Source organism: Benincasa hispida, chromosome 5 (genome assembly GCF_009727055.1).
Source record: "Benincasa hispida cultivar B227 chromosome 5, ASM972705v1, whole genome shotgun sequence".
In the NCBI taxonomy this organism is placed as follows: domain Eukaryota; kingdom Viridiplantae; phylum Streptophyta; class Magnoliopsida; order Cucurbitales; family Cucurbitaceae; genus Benincasa; species Benincasa hispida.
This window is the reverse complement of record NC_052353.1, coordinates 12,736,385-12,754,658: the sequence shown is the minus strand read 5'-3', so window position 1 is coordinate 12,754,658 and position 18,274 is coordinate 12,736,385. Positions and strand designations below refer to the sequence as shown.

At 32.5% G+C, this 18,274-nt stretch overlaps 1 protein-coding gene across 1 annotated transcript; it reads left to right on the top strand.

Annotated features, from left to right (window-relative positions):
- The first annotated feature begins 13,352 nt into the window (after positions 1 to 13,352).
- LOC120078096 (aluminum-activated malate transporter 12-like) lies at positions 13,353 to 17,097 on the top strand. The gene is made up of 6 exons (XM_039032310.1): positions 13,353 to 13,825; positions 13,973 to 14,113; positions 15,158 to 15,430; positions 15,540 to 15,661; positions 15,768 to 15,911; positions 16,286 to 17,097. The coding sequence occupies exons 1-6, from the start codon at positions 13,516 to 13,518 to the stop codon at positions 16,925 to 16,927; spliced, it is 1,632 nt and encodes a 543-aa protein (XP_038888238.1). The 5' UTR covers positions 13,353 to 13,515; the 3' UTR covers positions 16,928 to 17,097.
- Positions 17,098 to 18,274: the final 1,177 nt, after the last annotated feature.

The window sequence follows — 18,274 nt, the reverse complement described above, 5'->3', positions numbered from 1 at the left end:
CATTTTTCCATATCTCATATGCAATAATGAATCAAATTATGCACAAAGACTCTATTAAATTAACCAATGAGAAAATTGACTCATAATCTATTTTCACCCACTAGTTCTAGTATTGGTTTTCACCTTACACTAAGAGTCTTACTTTGAAGATCACTATCTCTAAGTATTACACTTTCAAGTCTCACTTTTGTAAATCCATTCATATCCTTTGAGTTTGACCCCATCAATGAAAATCTACAAAACCTGGCTAAGATTAATGACCCTGACATAGTTTCTTTTGTCAATTTCCTTCAATTCTTGTCATCTATTATGACAACTCTAACTTCCAATAAACGATAGCAGAGGTTGATTCATCGCATTACTCTCCTACTACTTTGAGGTTTATAAGTTTTCATCTTGTAAGCTAATATGACAATATAGATTTCAAGTAAGCCTTTGTAAAGGTTGAGTTATTTCATAATTCTCCCACTATGATGAAGACTTATCTGGTTAACAATTAGAAAGTGATTTTCAAAATGAAAATAAATGGTTAACAACACTTGTTAACTATGTAGGTTTTTCTTGGAACTAGCTCATCAACACTACTTAACTTTTTTATAAGTCCGCGACCTTTTATTTTGACATTTCTAATAAAATCAGTATTTGTCACATAAATACATCATCTTATTTTTTGGATTCTATAAAAGGACATTTATAACTCCTCAAGGATTTTGGATTGTTTTGAAACGTGTATATCAACTGACCTAAATAATAAAATGTTGCAAACCAAATTTACAATACTTTCATAATCCAAAATATTTCTCAAATATTTTGGAGGAAACAATTTTCAAAATTACAATCTCCATTGCATATCCTTAGTGGAGTTAGACATCAGTGTAATTTAAGGAAAAAAATCAGTGTTCTGTTAAACAAAGTACTTAACATGTACTAAGTTTAATGCAATGGGATAAATAATCATGCAACAGAAGCATTTAGAATCAATAAGCACTCTAATTACATTTAATTTTAGTTCTATTAAGCATGCAAAACATATTATTCAGCAAGAGGGTTTATAAAAGACAAACTTTTGAAAAATTCTCCAATTTCAAGCTGCTCTTCATGAATTCTCAGCTTCAAGTCTTCAGTGAACTACCAAGAGATCTTCTCTACTATTCCCAGTCTTAAATTTGAGTGGTGAAACTCAAGATTGAGCTAATGTGAAGGGATTAGAGATGGCAGAAAACTAAATTTGCAGTAGTTTAGGAGAGAATCAGCTTCATAATCCACTTCAATCTGAAACTGAAGTGTTTTTATCTCAATCCTTCATCCAGGCATTGAAAGATCAGCTAATGGTCACCTCAATTTTAGTCAAAGAGGTGGGCTAGGTGTCTTAATAAAGAAGAAGACACTTTAATTTCCAAACAAATTGGGAAAATTCCCCTAACTTCTTAATTTTCAATTTTTGATTTAATTAATTCAAAAAATTAATTGAATTAAAATCAAACTTGAATTTTTGAAATTGAACTCATTAAATTAAAAATTAATTTGATTTTAATCAGATTTAATTAATTAAATAATAATTTAATATCAAAATTTTAAATTAATCAATTGCCTAATTTTGAACATGAATCCTATTCATGTAATCAATATTTAAATATTATAAACTCTCCAATTTCATTTAATTTCGATAAAATAAATGTTAATTATATCGAATATAATTATACAAACCCTAATTACAATTTGAACACTTCAAATTGAAACCCTAAATTCAATTTTGGATATTTCAAATTGAAATTCAATTTTGAACATTTCAATTTAAATACAATTTGAATATTTCAAATTGAAATCATTTCAAATTCACTCAATTTACTAATCTAAGGTGTTCATATTTTACGAGCTAGTAGAGGGACCTTATGGGCCTACAGATCATGAGCTTCAACAAGTTTAGATTAATTGACTAAACTCTTTAGACCAAATTAATCAATATTGTTAACTACTGAGTCACACCGCTATAGCTCAATAGTTTCACTCTTCTCACTGTAGATATATTTGAGTCAACTTGATTTAACCATAATTAGTAAGTCGACCCTTCATAGGTTGATCGTAATAATGGCTATTTGACCCCCGAAATTATATTTTCTCCATAAGTTCCACTGATCCTCTAATGAACAATTGGTTTGTGATTCAATCACTAAACCAAATCCCTCTCAGGTCAATGAGAGGGTAGGGCCCTTTATTCAAGACATGGATTCAACACTTAAGAGAACAACCTTTCTCCTATCTCTAAATCGGGTAGGCATGAATTCTATCTTGCACCCTATATCCCAGCTATCTACCCGGTCTTACCCCTGAAATGGGGGGCTTATTGAGCCGGAGCTTTGAGTTAACCCTCACCTAAAATCATCCAATTTGAAAGAGGAAGTAGTAAAATCAATTGCTGAAAAAAGTTTTCTACATAGCTCTTCTTCTTCCTCTCAAAAAGCCCAGAAAAATTCATTCACAAATTCACTCAAATTCGAGTTCCACCACTCAAATTCAAGGCTGAGGATGGTAGAAAAGATCTCTTGGTGGTTCACTAATGATTTGGAGCTGAATTGACGTGAAGAACAGCTTGGATTTGGGAAATTTTATCAAAGGTATGTTAAAAATGAAACCCACTTTATTTTTTTGCTAAAGCGTGCTTTAGAATCAAATTAAATGTAATTAGAGTGCTTATTGATTCTGTTTGCTTTCATTGCATGTTTGTACATCCTATCAAGTAGAACATGGAATTCAATCCCAACTCACAGCACCTAGTACACCACAGCAAAATGGTGTAGCAAAAGGAGAAATTGAACCATGTTAGACATGGTTCGTTTAATGATGAGTTATATTCAGTTATCTCAGTCCTTTTGGGGGTATGCAGTACAAGCCATTGTACATATACTGAACATGGTTCCCTCAAAAAGTATTTCAGAAATACCATATGAGCTATGGAGAAAACGTAAAGGTAGTTTACATCACTTGAGGATTTGGAGATGCCCGACACACGTGTTGGTGTAACATCCTAAAAAGTTGGAACGACGTTAAAAAATATGTCTATTTGTAGGTTACCCTAAAGATACAAAAGGTGGTCTATTTTATGATCTTAAAAAAGATAAGATATTTATATCGACAAATGCTACATTCTTAGAAGAGGATCACATTAGAAATCATCAACCTCGTAGTAAACTAGTATTAGATGATATGTCCAGAGTATCTATAGACAAATCAAAGGAATTGTTGATCAAGCTAGTTCTTCAACAAGAGTTCTTAGCCCATCATATCCTTCTCATGAAATGGGAATGCCTCGACGTAGTGGGAAGGTTGTTCAACATTCTGACTGCTATATGGGTTTAATAGAAACTCATGTCATCATACCTGATGATGCCTTAGAGGATCCATTGACCTTTAAATAGGCAACGAAAGATGTAGATATAGATCAAATGATAGAAACCATGGACCTAAAAATGGAGTCGATGTACTTCAATTCTTTATGGGAACCTTCTCTTCTATTTCCATGATTAAATATATTAGAATACTTTTATCCATTGTTGATTTCTATGATTATGAAATCTGGAAAATGGATGTCAAGACAGCCTTTTTGAATGGTCATCTTGACAAAAGTATTTACATGCCTCAACCAAAAGGGTTTATTGAACAAGGTCAAGAGAAAAAGGTTTGCAAACTTAATAGATCCATTTATGGATTAAAACAGGCATCTCGATCCTAGAATATAAGGTTTGATACTGTGTCAAATCTTAAGGCTTTGAACAGAATGTTGATGAACCTTGTATTTATAAGAAGATAGTCAACAAGACTGTAGCTTTCTTGATTCTTTATGTCGATGATATTATGTTCATTGAGAATGAGACAGGATTCCTTGCTGACAAAAAAAATGGCTAGTATCGCAATTTCAAATGAAAGATTTGGGAGATGCTTAATATGTTATTGGAATCCAAATTGTTCGGAACCGCAAGAACAGAATGTTAGTGCTATCTCAAGTATCTTATATTAATAAGATGTTGTCAAGATATAACATGCAAAATTCCAAAAAGGGTATTCTACCTTTTAGACACGAAATTCATTTGTCTAAGGAACAGTGTGCTGAGACACCTCAAGAAGTTGAGGAAATGAAAAGAATTCCTTATGCATCGGTAGTCAGGAGCTTAATGTATGCTATGTTATGTACACGTTCCGACATATGCTTTGCAGTTGGAATCGTCAGTAGGTTTCAGTCCAATAGACCCTGAACATAGCCATTGAATTAGTATTAAGAACATCCTCAAGTATCTTTGGAGAACGAGGGGCTATATGCTTGTGTATGGTCCTAAGGATTTGATCTTTAAGGGATACACTGATTCTGATTTTCAGACTGATGTAGATTCTAGAAAATCTACTTCATGATCAGTATTCACTCTCAATGGAGGAGCAATAGTGTGGAGAAGTATCAAACAGAGTTGTATTGCTGATTCCATGATGGAGACTGAATATATAGCTACATGTGAAGAAGCAGTATGGCTCAGAAAGTTCTTGATAGATTTGGATGTGGTTCCAAATATGCATCTATTGATCACCCTATTTTGTGATAACAGTAGAGCAATTGCCAACTTAAAGGAATCTAGAAGCTGCAAACGTGGAAAATACATCGAGTGAAAATACCATCTCATCAAGGAGATAGTACACAGAGGAGAAGTGACAGTCACAAAAATAGACTCTGAAGATAATCTTGCTGATTCATTTACAAAGGCCCTCACAGCTAAAGTGTTCAAGGATCACCTGGTTGAATGGGGTCTACGAGTTTCATAAATTTAAGGTAAGTGGGAGAACGTCAAGGGTATAATGATGCCCTAATTTATTGTATTTTCTCTTTTCTCAACACTGTATATTTGTATATGTCTGCAACCAACTGAAGTTTTAGTCCAAGTTGGAGATTGTTGGAAATGTCCTAAAATTCACAGTTCGTAATCATGAAAACATGTTCTATTTATCAATAAAAGTATTATTGAAGTATCTATTCAATAAAAGTGTTATTGAAATTGAAATTGCATTATGTTATAAAATCCAATAAATGAATCCATGGCTATAATATGAAAAGTATAACTTTATGTAGAGACATACAAGAGGAACAAGTTATAGTATATAGCCAAAAAGGTCTATAAGTATATGGATGAGATTGGGTACCTCGTCCTGGGAACACTATGGATGCGGTTTACTTTGTATACTATACAAACAATGTGATGCGAAAATCGTTCATGTAAAGACTTCTCCACACAATGTGATTAACTCAAGTTGAAGAGTTTAATAAATTAATCTCAAATCGTAAACCTTAGATTAGAAAATCGAGTGAAATTGAAGTGTTCAAATTTCAATTTAGGGTTTGGATTTGAAATGTTCAAATTCAATTTAAGGTTTGAATAATTATATTTGAAATAATTAAACATTTAACTTTGTTAAAATTAAACGAAATTAGAGAGTTTAAAATATCTAAATATTGATTTAATTATTGATTACATGAATAGGGATTCATGTTTGAATTAGGTATTTAATTAATTTAATATTTGATATTAAATTATTTTTAATTAATTATTTAAAATTAAATCAAATTTCAATTTTAAAAATTTAAATTTCAGAATTTGAATTTTTATTTTATTTAATTTAATTATAAATTAAATATAATTTAATTGGAAATTTGGCTATAGTGGAATTATCCAAGAAATTGGATTTCTTAGTGGACATTTCCCTACATCAACACCTATTCCACTTCTTCAAGTGTCAAATTATTGGAAGTGTTACTGCTTGCATATATCAACTAAATAATACTTTAATTTCAAAAATTGGAGGATGATGCATGCTGAATTATTGGAAAATTCTGAGAATTTTTTTAAATTCTCTCAAAACCCTCTCCAATCCCAACCTCTATACCTCTAAATTTATAGTGTCCACCATTCAATTCAAGACTGAGAATAGTAGAGAAGCTCCTCTTGGTAGTCTACTAAGGATTTGGAGATCAAATTCAGTAAGAACTAAGAATAAATCAACAAAAGTTATACATTTCTCAAATCCTATTCGGTAAAACTGTATTTAACATGCTACTCAAATTAAATGTAATTAGAGTGTTTAATGATTCTGTTAGCTTCCGCCTTTTGTATCTTTACTCTATCAAGTCTTACCTTGACTGGTGATCTGAGGAAGGTTGGAAGTAGCAAGCATACAATGGAAGAATTTAGGACCATTAAACACTCTAATTTATTAATTTTAGCATCTAAATCAGCATGTTCATAGAATATCAAGAGGGTTTCAAAAATACCTTTGAAGAACTCCTTTGATCTATGAAATCAACTTCAATTGTCCCTCTAAAAGCTTATAGACCACCAAAGGATCTTTCCTTCTATTCTTTTGGACCTTAGATTGAGTTGTGGGATTCAAAATGAACTGAATTTAGGGAATTATGAAGGGGAAGACACACTGTTTTTCTGAAGCTTTGGAACGCTTCTTCAACCTCAATTCTCAGCCAAAAACCAGTTTGTATGAATCTCTTCTCGCTCAATCTTGCGAGTTTTATGTAGAAAACTCATGTAATCAGACTGCCTAGCAATAAGACACCACCTACTTCAACAATTTTGGTGGTTTGGATGGAATACTAGATGTTCTTGCAACTGGGAAAAACCCACTTTTAGTGGATTTTTTCAAAATCCAATTTTTCTTGAATTTTGAAACTCTTTTCAAAATTAAAAACAACATTCAATTTCTAATTCTTTAATTAAATTGAAATTTTATTAATTTCACAAACTGTAATTCAATTAATTAATTTTTTTAAATAAAATTAATGATTAATTAAACAATTTAATTAATTCTATTAATTTAATATCAAATATTAAATTAATTAAACATCGATTCCACTACCATAAATCTTCATGTAATTTGATATTTAAATCGAATTTAAATATCAACCAATTCTCAAATTTCATTTAATTTGGTAATTAAATGTATAATTATATCGCATATAATTACTAATTCCTTAATTCGAATTTGAACGTTTCAATTTCACTCATCACACTATTCTAAGGTTTATCCAGTTTGTGAGTTAGTAGAAGGATCTAATAGACTTGCAAATCATGGGCTCCAACGATCCGAGATTAACCGGCTAAACTCTTTAACCTAATTAATCAACATTCGTTAACTACTGGGTCACTCCACTAAAGTCTAGTAATTGCACTCCCCTCACTATAGATATATTGTGTCCACTCGATATAATCCCAGGTTGTTCATAATAATGACTAGGTTAATAGCTATTTTACCCCTGAGATTACCTCTTGTTCCTTAAGTCTTACTAATCCTCTAATGAACAATTGGTTTGTGATTGAATCATCAAAACTGAGTCCCTTTCGGGCCAATGAGAGGGTGAAACCCCTTGTTCAAGACCCAAAGTCAACAATCTCTCTACTATCCCTAATAGCAGGTAATAGTGAATTCCATCTTGCACCCTATGTTCCCTACCCTGTCTTACCCCTGAAATGAGAGGCTTATTGAGTCGGCGTCGTTGAGCCAACCCTCACCCATGAAAATCTAAAGATAATCTCAAATAAACAGAAGTTCATAGTTAGCTCATGATTAAGATTAAGTTACCTAGGTCATCGCTTTGAAATAGTCAGTCTTAAATAGTAAACAATGTTATAAAGTAAGAGTGACTTATTTCTTGGTACGATCTTATACATACTCTTTGCATAGGATGTCTCACTCGCATGTCTCCACATAAATGAATCAAGATCACTTCGTTTGTAGCAGTTTACAACATTTGTAACATCTACGAAGTGGGCCACATCCTATAGTGTCCCCATAATAAGGTACCCAATCTTATCCGTATACCATAGATCGTTTTGGTTATTTACTCGAACTTGATCCACCCTTATGTCTCCACCTAAAATTCGAGTGCTCATGTAATAGCCATGGATATTGGTTCATTGAATTTTGATTATTTCAAAAATGAAATGAGCAATTCATATATTTAATAACAACTTTAGTGAATCAAACTTCAATAACATCTTTATTGATTAAGTTTATTTTTTACAAACCACGAGTTTTAGGACATAAAACCTAACAAGGAACCAACTGCTCAACTTGGCGATCGATGCTAGTCACTTCACTACTCAGAATCAGAAGATGGTTCCATCCAAGACTCTTCAACCCTCCCAACTGATTCAGTAATCTAAGCAACGAGGTCACTCAGATTCTGAAATTTAGTTCTAGCTTCCGATCCAGGATGGAAGCTATCCTACTGGAAACTCGAGGATTCTTGATGACTAAAGGAGGATTCCTGCACAATCTCATAAGATTTCTTAGAAAGCTACTTAACCAATTCTTCTAAAGTAATTCCTAAATTGGAGGAAGAGGTATGCATCGATAACGAAGTTTGTCTAGGCATCTTCCAATGGGGATAATAATCGCACTCAGAACCACGCAAAACCTGTAATTGCCTAATAGCCAAATCTTGAACAAGAGAGATTAGTTCAGACATTTCATTTCTAAGCTCATTAAATTCTTTTACCTCTTTTTCTCTACGCTGAGCCGCTTGCATCGCACGAAGCGCATAGTGAACATTCAAATCGTCTACCATGAGAAATCAAGTAGACACAAGAAAAAGAAAAATATTTTTTGGGTTTTTAAAGTTTACAAGTTAAATTCAACTAAAAGAAGTTTACAAGTCAAATTCAACTAAAAGAGATTATTTGGTTTGCCTCCCCAGCAACTGAGCCATTTTGTTTGGGCCAGAAATTGACGTCTTTAATAAACCTTAGACCCAATTAAAATAATATTTATAAATCATCGAACCATTACTTATACTACAAGGTAGCACAAGTGGCAAGCACGGTGTCAAACCATAGAGAGGCCAAGAATTAAATCTCTCCTGAGCTAAATTTGACTATGGAAAGTAGTAAAAATATGAATTTTGGTTTATTTGATAAAATGAAAACATGCAAGAAATTAAATTGCAAAGGATAAATGTAAACTAGGATTGGTCTATCTAGTTTCTAGAGCCATCCAATGTAATTTCTATCATCAAATTTTGTAACTTAAACATGCAATTGATTTATGCGTGTACAACAACTTGCACGATGCGATCTAACTAGCCTTTACAAAGACGGACGACTAACAAAGATCAAACCTAGGGAGCGTCCTAAGCATCAATTAAGGTCGAAAATGTCATATCCCAACTAATCTACATGTTTCTAAATCCTATTGGGTTCGATAACGTCCATATAGAATTAAAAAACACATGCATTATGTTCAAGGATTCTATTGTGTCAATCAATTGTCAAAAAAGCAATTCAATTAACCAAATTATATTCGAACCTAGCAATTCATGTATCCTAGGAATAGCCATCAAATTCACAATGAACTAATGTTACTTGATTGATTTCAGCTAGACATTGAGGTAAGAACGTGATGCAACTAAAAATTGTTTAACCAGCACAATTATGTGTAAAAGTGAACCTCACAATCATGTGTATAGAAATTATAATTGATTCGAAGAAGACACAAATTTAACATGCAATTTATTCAAGAACACATAAAACTCAAGAAATTAGCAAAGAGTTAAAACTCCAAATACTATATAGAAAATCGTTACCTCGAACAATCCATAGAAAAATCGAAGAGGAAGATCCAATCCATCGTTTACAATCCAAAATAAAGTAAAAACCTAACCTGTATAAAGATGAACAAAGAAAACTAGGCCTCTTCTCGACCTCCATAAGATTCAACATGCAAATTTTTACCTAAAACTGAAGAGAATATATATAGAAATCAGTCGGTACAGCGTTGCAACACTATTATGAAACTAGCCCTTGAGCGTTGAGTGAGGGGTGTGATGTTGGCATGATGTTGGGTTACACAAGAGGCACGTGTGTGGATGGCTAGAGACCCCGTCAAAACTTCGTAACATTGCAACGCTCTCGGAAATGTTGCAACACTGCTCTAAATATTCAACTACTACCTTTCAGAATTGGGCTAGCGTTGGGCTAAAGGATTGATGAGCATTGCGACGCTCATGTCAGGGGCAGTTTGGTCATTTTTACACCTTTGAAGTTTGGATGCTCAAATTACCTCCAAATTTCTTCAAATTATCCTTGTTTGGTCATTTTGAGATGTACTAATATTGTTGAACATGCACAAGATACGTGAGATTAAGATAGAAGTTCAATAATTGATTAAGTAAGAAAACTCCATATTTGGAGGTGTACAAAAGCAAACAATTCTCTAACTCTATGATATTGCACAAAAAAGTATATCTTGGAATTATAGTTGCACTCTTATAGTTGCATGCACAATTTGTTTATGGTTCAACCATAAACAAAATTCCTTTTAGACCAATGAGAAAGTGAGATCTCATTGTTCAAGTTACGAGGTTATCACTTAAGAGAATAACTTATCTACTTACCCTAAAGGTGGGAATGAGTAAATTTCATCTCGTGTAGCTATGTTTTCAACTTCTCACTCCATCTCGTCACCAAAATGGTAGGTTTATTGAGTCAGCAACTTGGGCCATTCTCACCCATATAAATCAAAAGACGATCCTCATGAGTAGAAGTTCATAACTCACTAAGGATTGAGATCGAGTTACATGGTTATCATTTGAAATATTAATCTCTTCAATTAATGATGCTACAAAGAGGGATTATAAATTTTATGGTCCGATCTTATACAAAATTCATTGTATAGGATAACTCCACTCATATGTCTCCACATGAACGATTTGGATCAAATCGTTTGTAATACTTACAACGTTTGTAACATTTAATTTATGAAGTGATGTATTTATAGTGTTACCAGGATAAGGCACCCGACCTTATTTATATACTATATACCTTTTAGGTTATTACTTGAACACGATCAACTTGTATGTCAATACATACTATTCAAGTTACATTAAATAATCTTGGACTTAGTTCATTGGCTTTGAGTTATGCAAATAATAAATAACACTTTATTTAATGAAAAAGAAATAACACTTTATTTATTCAATAATTTGTTTATAATTTATAGACTACGCGATTTAGGACATAAATCCTAATAGTCGAAGGTGATCGTTGAAGTTGGTCGTTTAAGGTAGTCGTTGGAGTTCATTTTCAAAGTAGTTTGTCACCGAAAGTGGGTATCGGAGGTGGTCTTTATTGGAGTTGGTCGACAGGGGTGATAGTCAAAGTTGGTCACTGGCAGAATCATTAAAAATAATGGAGAGAGGAAGAGTTGGCTATTTTAACTACTGCATTGGCAAAATACAATTGAAGTTGGGAAGTATAGAAATTGCACTCTAATTGTTGCTACAATTTGGTGTTTCAAAAAAAAAAAAAAATACAGAAATCTCGAGATTTGAAAAATCTTCATTAAAATTATATCAAATCTTCACTATTCTTCGGTTACTTACTACATGACAGAACCTGTTACACACGATGTTACAACAATTTTAGGAACATAAAAGATAAATGTAGAAAACTAAAGACCAAAACAAAACACAGAGTTTGATAACTCAATTTGGTGTAAAACCATTACGTTGGAGGGGGGAGGCAGTGTGCCTATGGAAAAATATTTTCACTAATGTAAAGTCAAGCAATTACAACGATATACTTATTTGTAAATAAATTGCAATTACATTGATACTCAAATGACCCTACTTAGTGTATGAAAACTTAGAATCCCATTAAGTGTGTGACTCCCTTTCAATGAAACTTAGGCTCCCCCTAAGTGTGAGATCCTCTCACCTTCAACGTACTTAGGCTTAGGCTCCCTCTAAGTATGATAATATTAGTGAACGATCATTTAGGCTTTCCCTTAAGTATAAGACTCCCTCTCAACTCGAACTTCAAACTTTCCCACTTCAAATGAAGATTGCTTCACTTGGAAAAATTTAGACTCTCCCTAAGTATGAAAATCCCTTCTCAAACTATAGTAGAATGAATCAATAAGATCTAGAGAAACACCCAAGATCGACAATAGCAAAAGCTTCACAATCTCATAGATTGACACATTGGTGTTTTCGACACCCATACAAGACAACAACCCAATATTCTTCAAAATGACCAATATTAAAAAGAACACAACTTGCTCTTAAAAATGCACAGTGGAAAAAAGGAGAATATCCTCATTTGAAATTTAAAGAGCATAAAAAGGAAAGAATCCAGAAAAACTAACACTGCGGAATTTTCCAGATAATGAAAAAATAAAATTGCAGGATTAGCATCTTGTGAGACAACTTTTAAGACATCACCGAAATAGCAAAGAAACAAATCCAAGCAACCTTAAACAAATGCATAGTCAATTCCAAATCTCTAACACTTTGCAAAGCTGATATGGAAAGATCTCTAAGCTAATTTGGAGGAAACCCTAGTCCTGGAAGATTTATAAAATGCAGCAAAGACTGCTTTAATATGATCAAGTTTCATTCCCTTGGATGAACTCTCGAAAGTCACCACTACCTCATCCTTTGGTTTGAGAGCCTTAAGTAACGTTGTTGCTTGATCTTTTCTACTATCTGCCAACCCTTATTTGGACGCTTGTATCAAAAGAACAAGTAGAAAAGACTCACTTGATTCATACTTAGGAAGAACTTTAGAGAGCTGACGTTTAAGGATATATATATATATATATATATATATATATATGCATACATTTCAAATGATTTATTAGAAAAAATCATATATCATATATAATAATCAATATGTTAGGAGCATAACTCAAAAAGCCCGTGAAAGCTAAAGGGCCAAAATAAAGTTTGGTTTTGTGAAGAGAAGTACTTTTTCTTTTGGCTTATTAGCTTTTTCTTTGGTCAACCCTTAGACGGTGCACAGCTAAACCAAGACAACACCTTCAATAACACAAATTAAAAAACATAAATAATCTCTCACTCTCAACTTTAATCATCCTTCAAACTCCCATGTTCATCATAGTTACTTTCAACTACTTCCCATTTCTCATATTATTACCGCAAAAAAAAAAAATAATAATAATAAAAAATAAAAAAAAATCCTTAATTCATAATTAATTATATAAAACCTCATGTAACTTCATCTCAAATCTGATCTTTTCGTGTTTTGTACCACGATTACCATTTTGATTTTGTTTTTGAGAATGTTAAACAAAATATTAACATGGAATAATTGGGTTTGAGTAGTTCACCTTTTACGCAAAAGAAAATAGGTTTTAAAAAACTTTCCACTTTAGGTTGACAATTTTGGCCTTAAAAATGGCAACCTACCCTTCAAATATTTGTGGACTTTATTACACTACATGTGACTTTCTCTCTTTCTCACTATATGACCATATAAAGTGACATTGTCTAGCTCAATACAAAACATGGGGTTCTCACAAAAACACAAGAACTTCCAATTTATTAACCACCCACTTAGAGAAAAAGATTATATATCTTGTCAAATTTTGTTTATCATAAGTTGAATACTTGATATCTTTATTTAGGGTTTTCTTTTAATTTTTTTTGGTTCTTTGCATTTTTGTTATTACATGTTAGTGTTTCTTCCTAGATTTCATGTTGAGAAAAAAGATCAAATGGGAGACAATCATCAGAAGATGCAAATGAAAAAACACCTCCAAGTGACAATGAACAAAATCAAACAGTTCCCTATTTTGTGTTGGAAAACATCCAAGAAAGTGGGAGCTGAAGATCCTAGAAGAATTATCCATTCTCTCAAAGTTGGTCTCTCTCTAACATTGGTTTCTTTGTTGTACTTAATTCAACCATTGTTCAAAGGCATTGGTAGCAATGCCTTGTGGGCTGTCATGACCGTCGTCGTCGTTCTAGAGTTCACCGCCGGTTCGTCGTTATTTTATTTTTCTTTTCTCTAATCTTTATCGTAAACATAAAGTTTTGTTTCTCACTACGAAAATTTCTAGTTAGATCGATCTGTCATGGTCCCGGTCGGGTTCTTTCGTGTATCGTATTGACATGGTTGTATGGCAGGGGCAACTTTATGCAAAGGGCTCAACAGAGGGTTGGGGACATTACTGGCAGGATCCTTAGCATTTTTCATTGAGGGTGTTGCTAATAGAACAGGAAAAGTTTTTAGAGCTTGTTTCATTGGAGCTGCAGTTTTTCTTATAGGTAATAATTTCCTTCCTTTTTTATTTCAAAACTTTTTTGTTTCTGATTTCACTTCTGTTATGTATTATAACTCATATCTATACAGAGTTTGTCATTTATGGCTAAAAGAAAATGTAATATCCCTCCATTAAAAAGTTGATAACGATTTAATTCTTATACTTTCAAAATTAAGTGTCAGATTTTATGTAACAAATTAATTTTTATGGTCTACAAATAAATAAGTTTCTCGATCTTTCATGTGTAAGAAATTTCCATAAACCATACTAATATTTTTCACGATAGAGACTAAATCATTACAAATTGTAAAATACATAGACTAAATCATTACTTACTAGACTTCACGGACTAAATTGTTATAAATTTGAAAGTTAGGAACTAAATCAATACCAAGTTTGATAACTAAATTATTATTTTCATGAAGGTTTAGAGATTAAAAGTGTTTTTAAACCTACATGCATTGGGGTTCTACAAAATTTTATCCTTAAATGACCTATGTAATATCCTTTCGAATTGTTAATTAAATGATAATGTGACATGCTTATTGATGTTATTTATATTACATATCGTATCAAATCAACCAATGTACAAACGGAAACATATTTAGGACATATTGAGGAATCTTTTTTATTAAATTCAAAATCACAATGAAACATATCTTCAATCATTCAAATCAATTTAATGTTAAGTTTTAGGTTTTTAGATTTTTCAAACCAACTTCAGGAGGTTTTGAATCTTGATTTTAATCATTTCAAAATCACTCTAACAAATTTTCTTAATCATAATTGTAATTAACAATAATTCATGAACTACAAAGCTGCAGAATCACAATTCTTTAAAATTCTTCTAATTCTAGAAACTAGATAGTAGACAATAGTATAGCATTGAGTTTTTATTTTTTTCCTTTTTGTTTTTTCTAATGAACATTTCAATTTTCACAACAAAATATGCTTAAACTTGAGTCATCTCGAGCATAGCTTAGTTGATAAGTAACATATTGCTTTGATCAAAATAGGCTCAAACTTGATATATTCTCACATGTCACAGGATCTGCAGCAACATACATGAGATTCTTTCCTAAAATAAAGAAAAATTATGACTATGGAGTGGTGATATTTCTCTTGACATTCAATCTCATAACTGTATCGAGCTATCGTGTCGACAACGTCCTGAAAATCGCGCACGACAGATTGTACACCATTGCCATTGGGTGTGGAGTCTGCCTTTTGATGAGCCTGTTGATCTTCCCAAATTGGTCTGGAGAAGAGCTCCACAATTCAACAGTCCTCAAGCTTGAAGGCCTTGCTAAATCCATCGAAGGTACAACAAAACAAGAACATCTTGTCTTTGACTATTTTCACATGATTCTTCTCTGTTTTGTCCTGTCATTGTAAGTAACTGATAAACCCCTAATAATCACACCTTGCAGCTTGTGTTAATGAGTATTTTTTCGACACCGAGATCGACGAGAACAAAGAGAGTTGTTCAGGGGACCAAATTTACAAAGGATATAAGGCAGTTCTTGATTCAAAATCCACTGATGAAACTTTGGTAGGAAATTAAAGTCTCTTTTGATACCTTTTTGATGAATGATTTTAGTAGCTTGTACCTTCTTTATGCATTGTGTTATTCAATGTTTGTTTTGTAAACTGAGTAGGCATTACAAGCAAGCTGGGAGCCAAGACACTCAAGTCACTGCTACAGATTCCCATGGCAGCAGTATGTGAAATTAGGCGGTGTTCTTCGACATTTCGGTTACACGGTCGTCGCTCTACATGGCTGTTTGCAGACTGAGATTCAGGTATATTGATTCAAATTCTGTTTGTATATGGCTTGCAATGTGTGTAGAATGCCTTGAGTCTATTATCAGGCGTTCCGAGTGATGTCCCGTATTCGTATCTATGTTATTTATGATCATGGGCATTGAGTTTAGAGAGGTGTCATATCTACCATCGAATCCCGTTGACGCCTCTGTAATATGTATTATCTGATAATACTCTTAGTCTCTATTAATGAAACTGTTCTCTCCTTTTACTTGTGAATGTAGTTAACACACTGTTAGTGAACCACGAAAATCTCTGTGTCGATGTTTATTGTTTACATTTTCTTACTTTCTTTATTTGTCAGTTTCAGACACAATCTAAGGGATTTCTTTTGGTTGTTTTTCTTTCTTAGACTCCGCGATCAGTTCGAATCCTTTTCAAAGATCCTTGCACTCGAGTAGCACGAGAAGTATCAAAAGCATTGATCGAACTTGCAAACAGCATACGGAATCGACGACATTGCTCACCGGAGATCCTCTCGGACCATCTTCACGAAGCATTACAAGACCTAAACAAAGCGATAAAATCGCAGCCACGGCTGTTCCTTGGCTCAAACAAAAACCAAGCCAGGAACATGCTAGCATTGGCAGCAGCACAAGCAGGGCAAAAACAGAACGAAAAGCGACAGTTGGGAGTATCATTGTCGAGCGTGAAAACGGATTCATCGGCACTGATGGAATGGAAGACGAAACGAGTAAGTGAACAATCAAGGGAGGCAGAGAGGAAGGTGTTGAGACCACAGTTAAGCAAAATAGCAATCACAAGCCTTGAATTCTCAGAAGCACTTCCATTTGCAGCATTTGCTTCTCTTCTTGTTGAAACAGTGGCAAAGCTAGATATAGTGATAGATGAAGTTGAAGAACTGGGCAGAATTGCTTGCTTTAAAGAGTTCAAAAATGGTGATGATGAAGAAGAACATATAACTGTGAAATGTGAGAAGCCAAAGATTAGTGTGTCTCAAAATCAGTTGTCTTCTGTTAGTGGTGCTGAGTAATTAAATTATTATGTAGAAAAGTGCTTATGATATTCATATTGAATATGTGATTGGTTTTGTTTTGTTGCTGAAAATGACACTTCAAAATAGATTTTCCTTTTATAGGGACTGGTTTTGATCTTCAAATTATAGGAATAAATTAAAACAATCAGTTTGCGATGATTTTTCAATCTTTGTAGTGATTTTAAAGACTTTGCTACATTTTTTTTCTACAATGATATGATATTGTCGAATTTAATTAATTTTAATTAAATTAATAAAGAAACAAATAAAAATACTAACCAGGCATTTGAGTCCCCAACTTACTTTTGATAGAGTGGGCTATTATGGCTCACTCAATATTCCGACCTTCTATTATAATAGTTGAAGTTTCCTAATATTTAACTCATACTTAGCTACAATAAAACTATTTGAAAATCTAATGTTTATTATTTTGTAATCACCATCTCTCCTCATTTGTAAAAAGACTACAATAATCTACACCCAAATACATATAAAAAACGCTTAAGTGTTATTTGATAACTATTTTCTAATTCATATTTTTTATATTGAAAAAAGAAATTAAAATGTGCTTAATATATAGATAAAAAAGGTTACCGTGAAATTAATTCTTTAAAAATATATTAAATTGTTCAAAAAAAAATAACATTAAAAAGAAGAGGAAAAAGGGCCCAACCGGGTTCGAACCGGTGACCTCTTGATCTGCAGTCAAATGCTCTAAGCTATGAACCCAACTTTGATTGCAAAGTAACCTAAAGAAATTGCCAATCAGCATTTTCTACGCTACTTTATAAATATATATTACTACTACATCTAATGGAAGAAATTACATATGTAATATGTAATAAAATCAAATTAAAAAATGACCGAAAATATTTATGGTATAGATTTGATTAAATCAAAACGGTTTTAATTTAAAATTATATAGGATAAAATATATTTTTTAATATGAAGGTTTGGAAAATAATTCTAAATAATCTAAAAATTGATTTGATCTCTTATTGAATAACGAAAAAATATGACGTGACAAATTCAGATGACAAATTTTAAATGAAGTGGAAAATTAATGTATTGATTTCTAAAAATATCGTATAAATATTAAATTTAAAAGTATTTAATTACGGTAGTCTAGAGACCTTCTTTACTTATTTATTAAAAATTACTGATTAAAATGATTAATTTAAAATCTTGGGACCATATGTATCTTTTATAGTCCAAATTAATAAAGTGGATAATGTGCGTTAATCTCAGGTAATTATTCTTATATTAGAAATCCTATTCTTTTTGGGATATTTCCATTTTGTAAACATCTTAGGGTAAAATTTCTCTCTTTTTTCCTTTTAGTGG

Coding starts and splice junctions, on each gene's coding strand:
- LOC120078096 (XM_039032310.1), top strand. CDS start 13,516: ATGTTAGTGTTTCTTCCTAGATTTCATGTTGAGAAAAAAGATCAAATG. Junction 14,114..15,157: donor AGCTGCAGTTTTTCTTATAG/GTAATAATTTCC, acceptor CACATGTCACAG/GATCTGCAGCAACATACATG. Junction 15,912..16,285: donor GTTTGCAGACTGAGATTCAG/GTATATTGATTC, acceptor TTTCTTTCTTAG/ACTCCGCGATCAGTTCGAAT.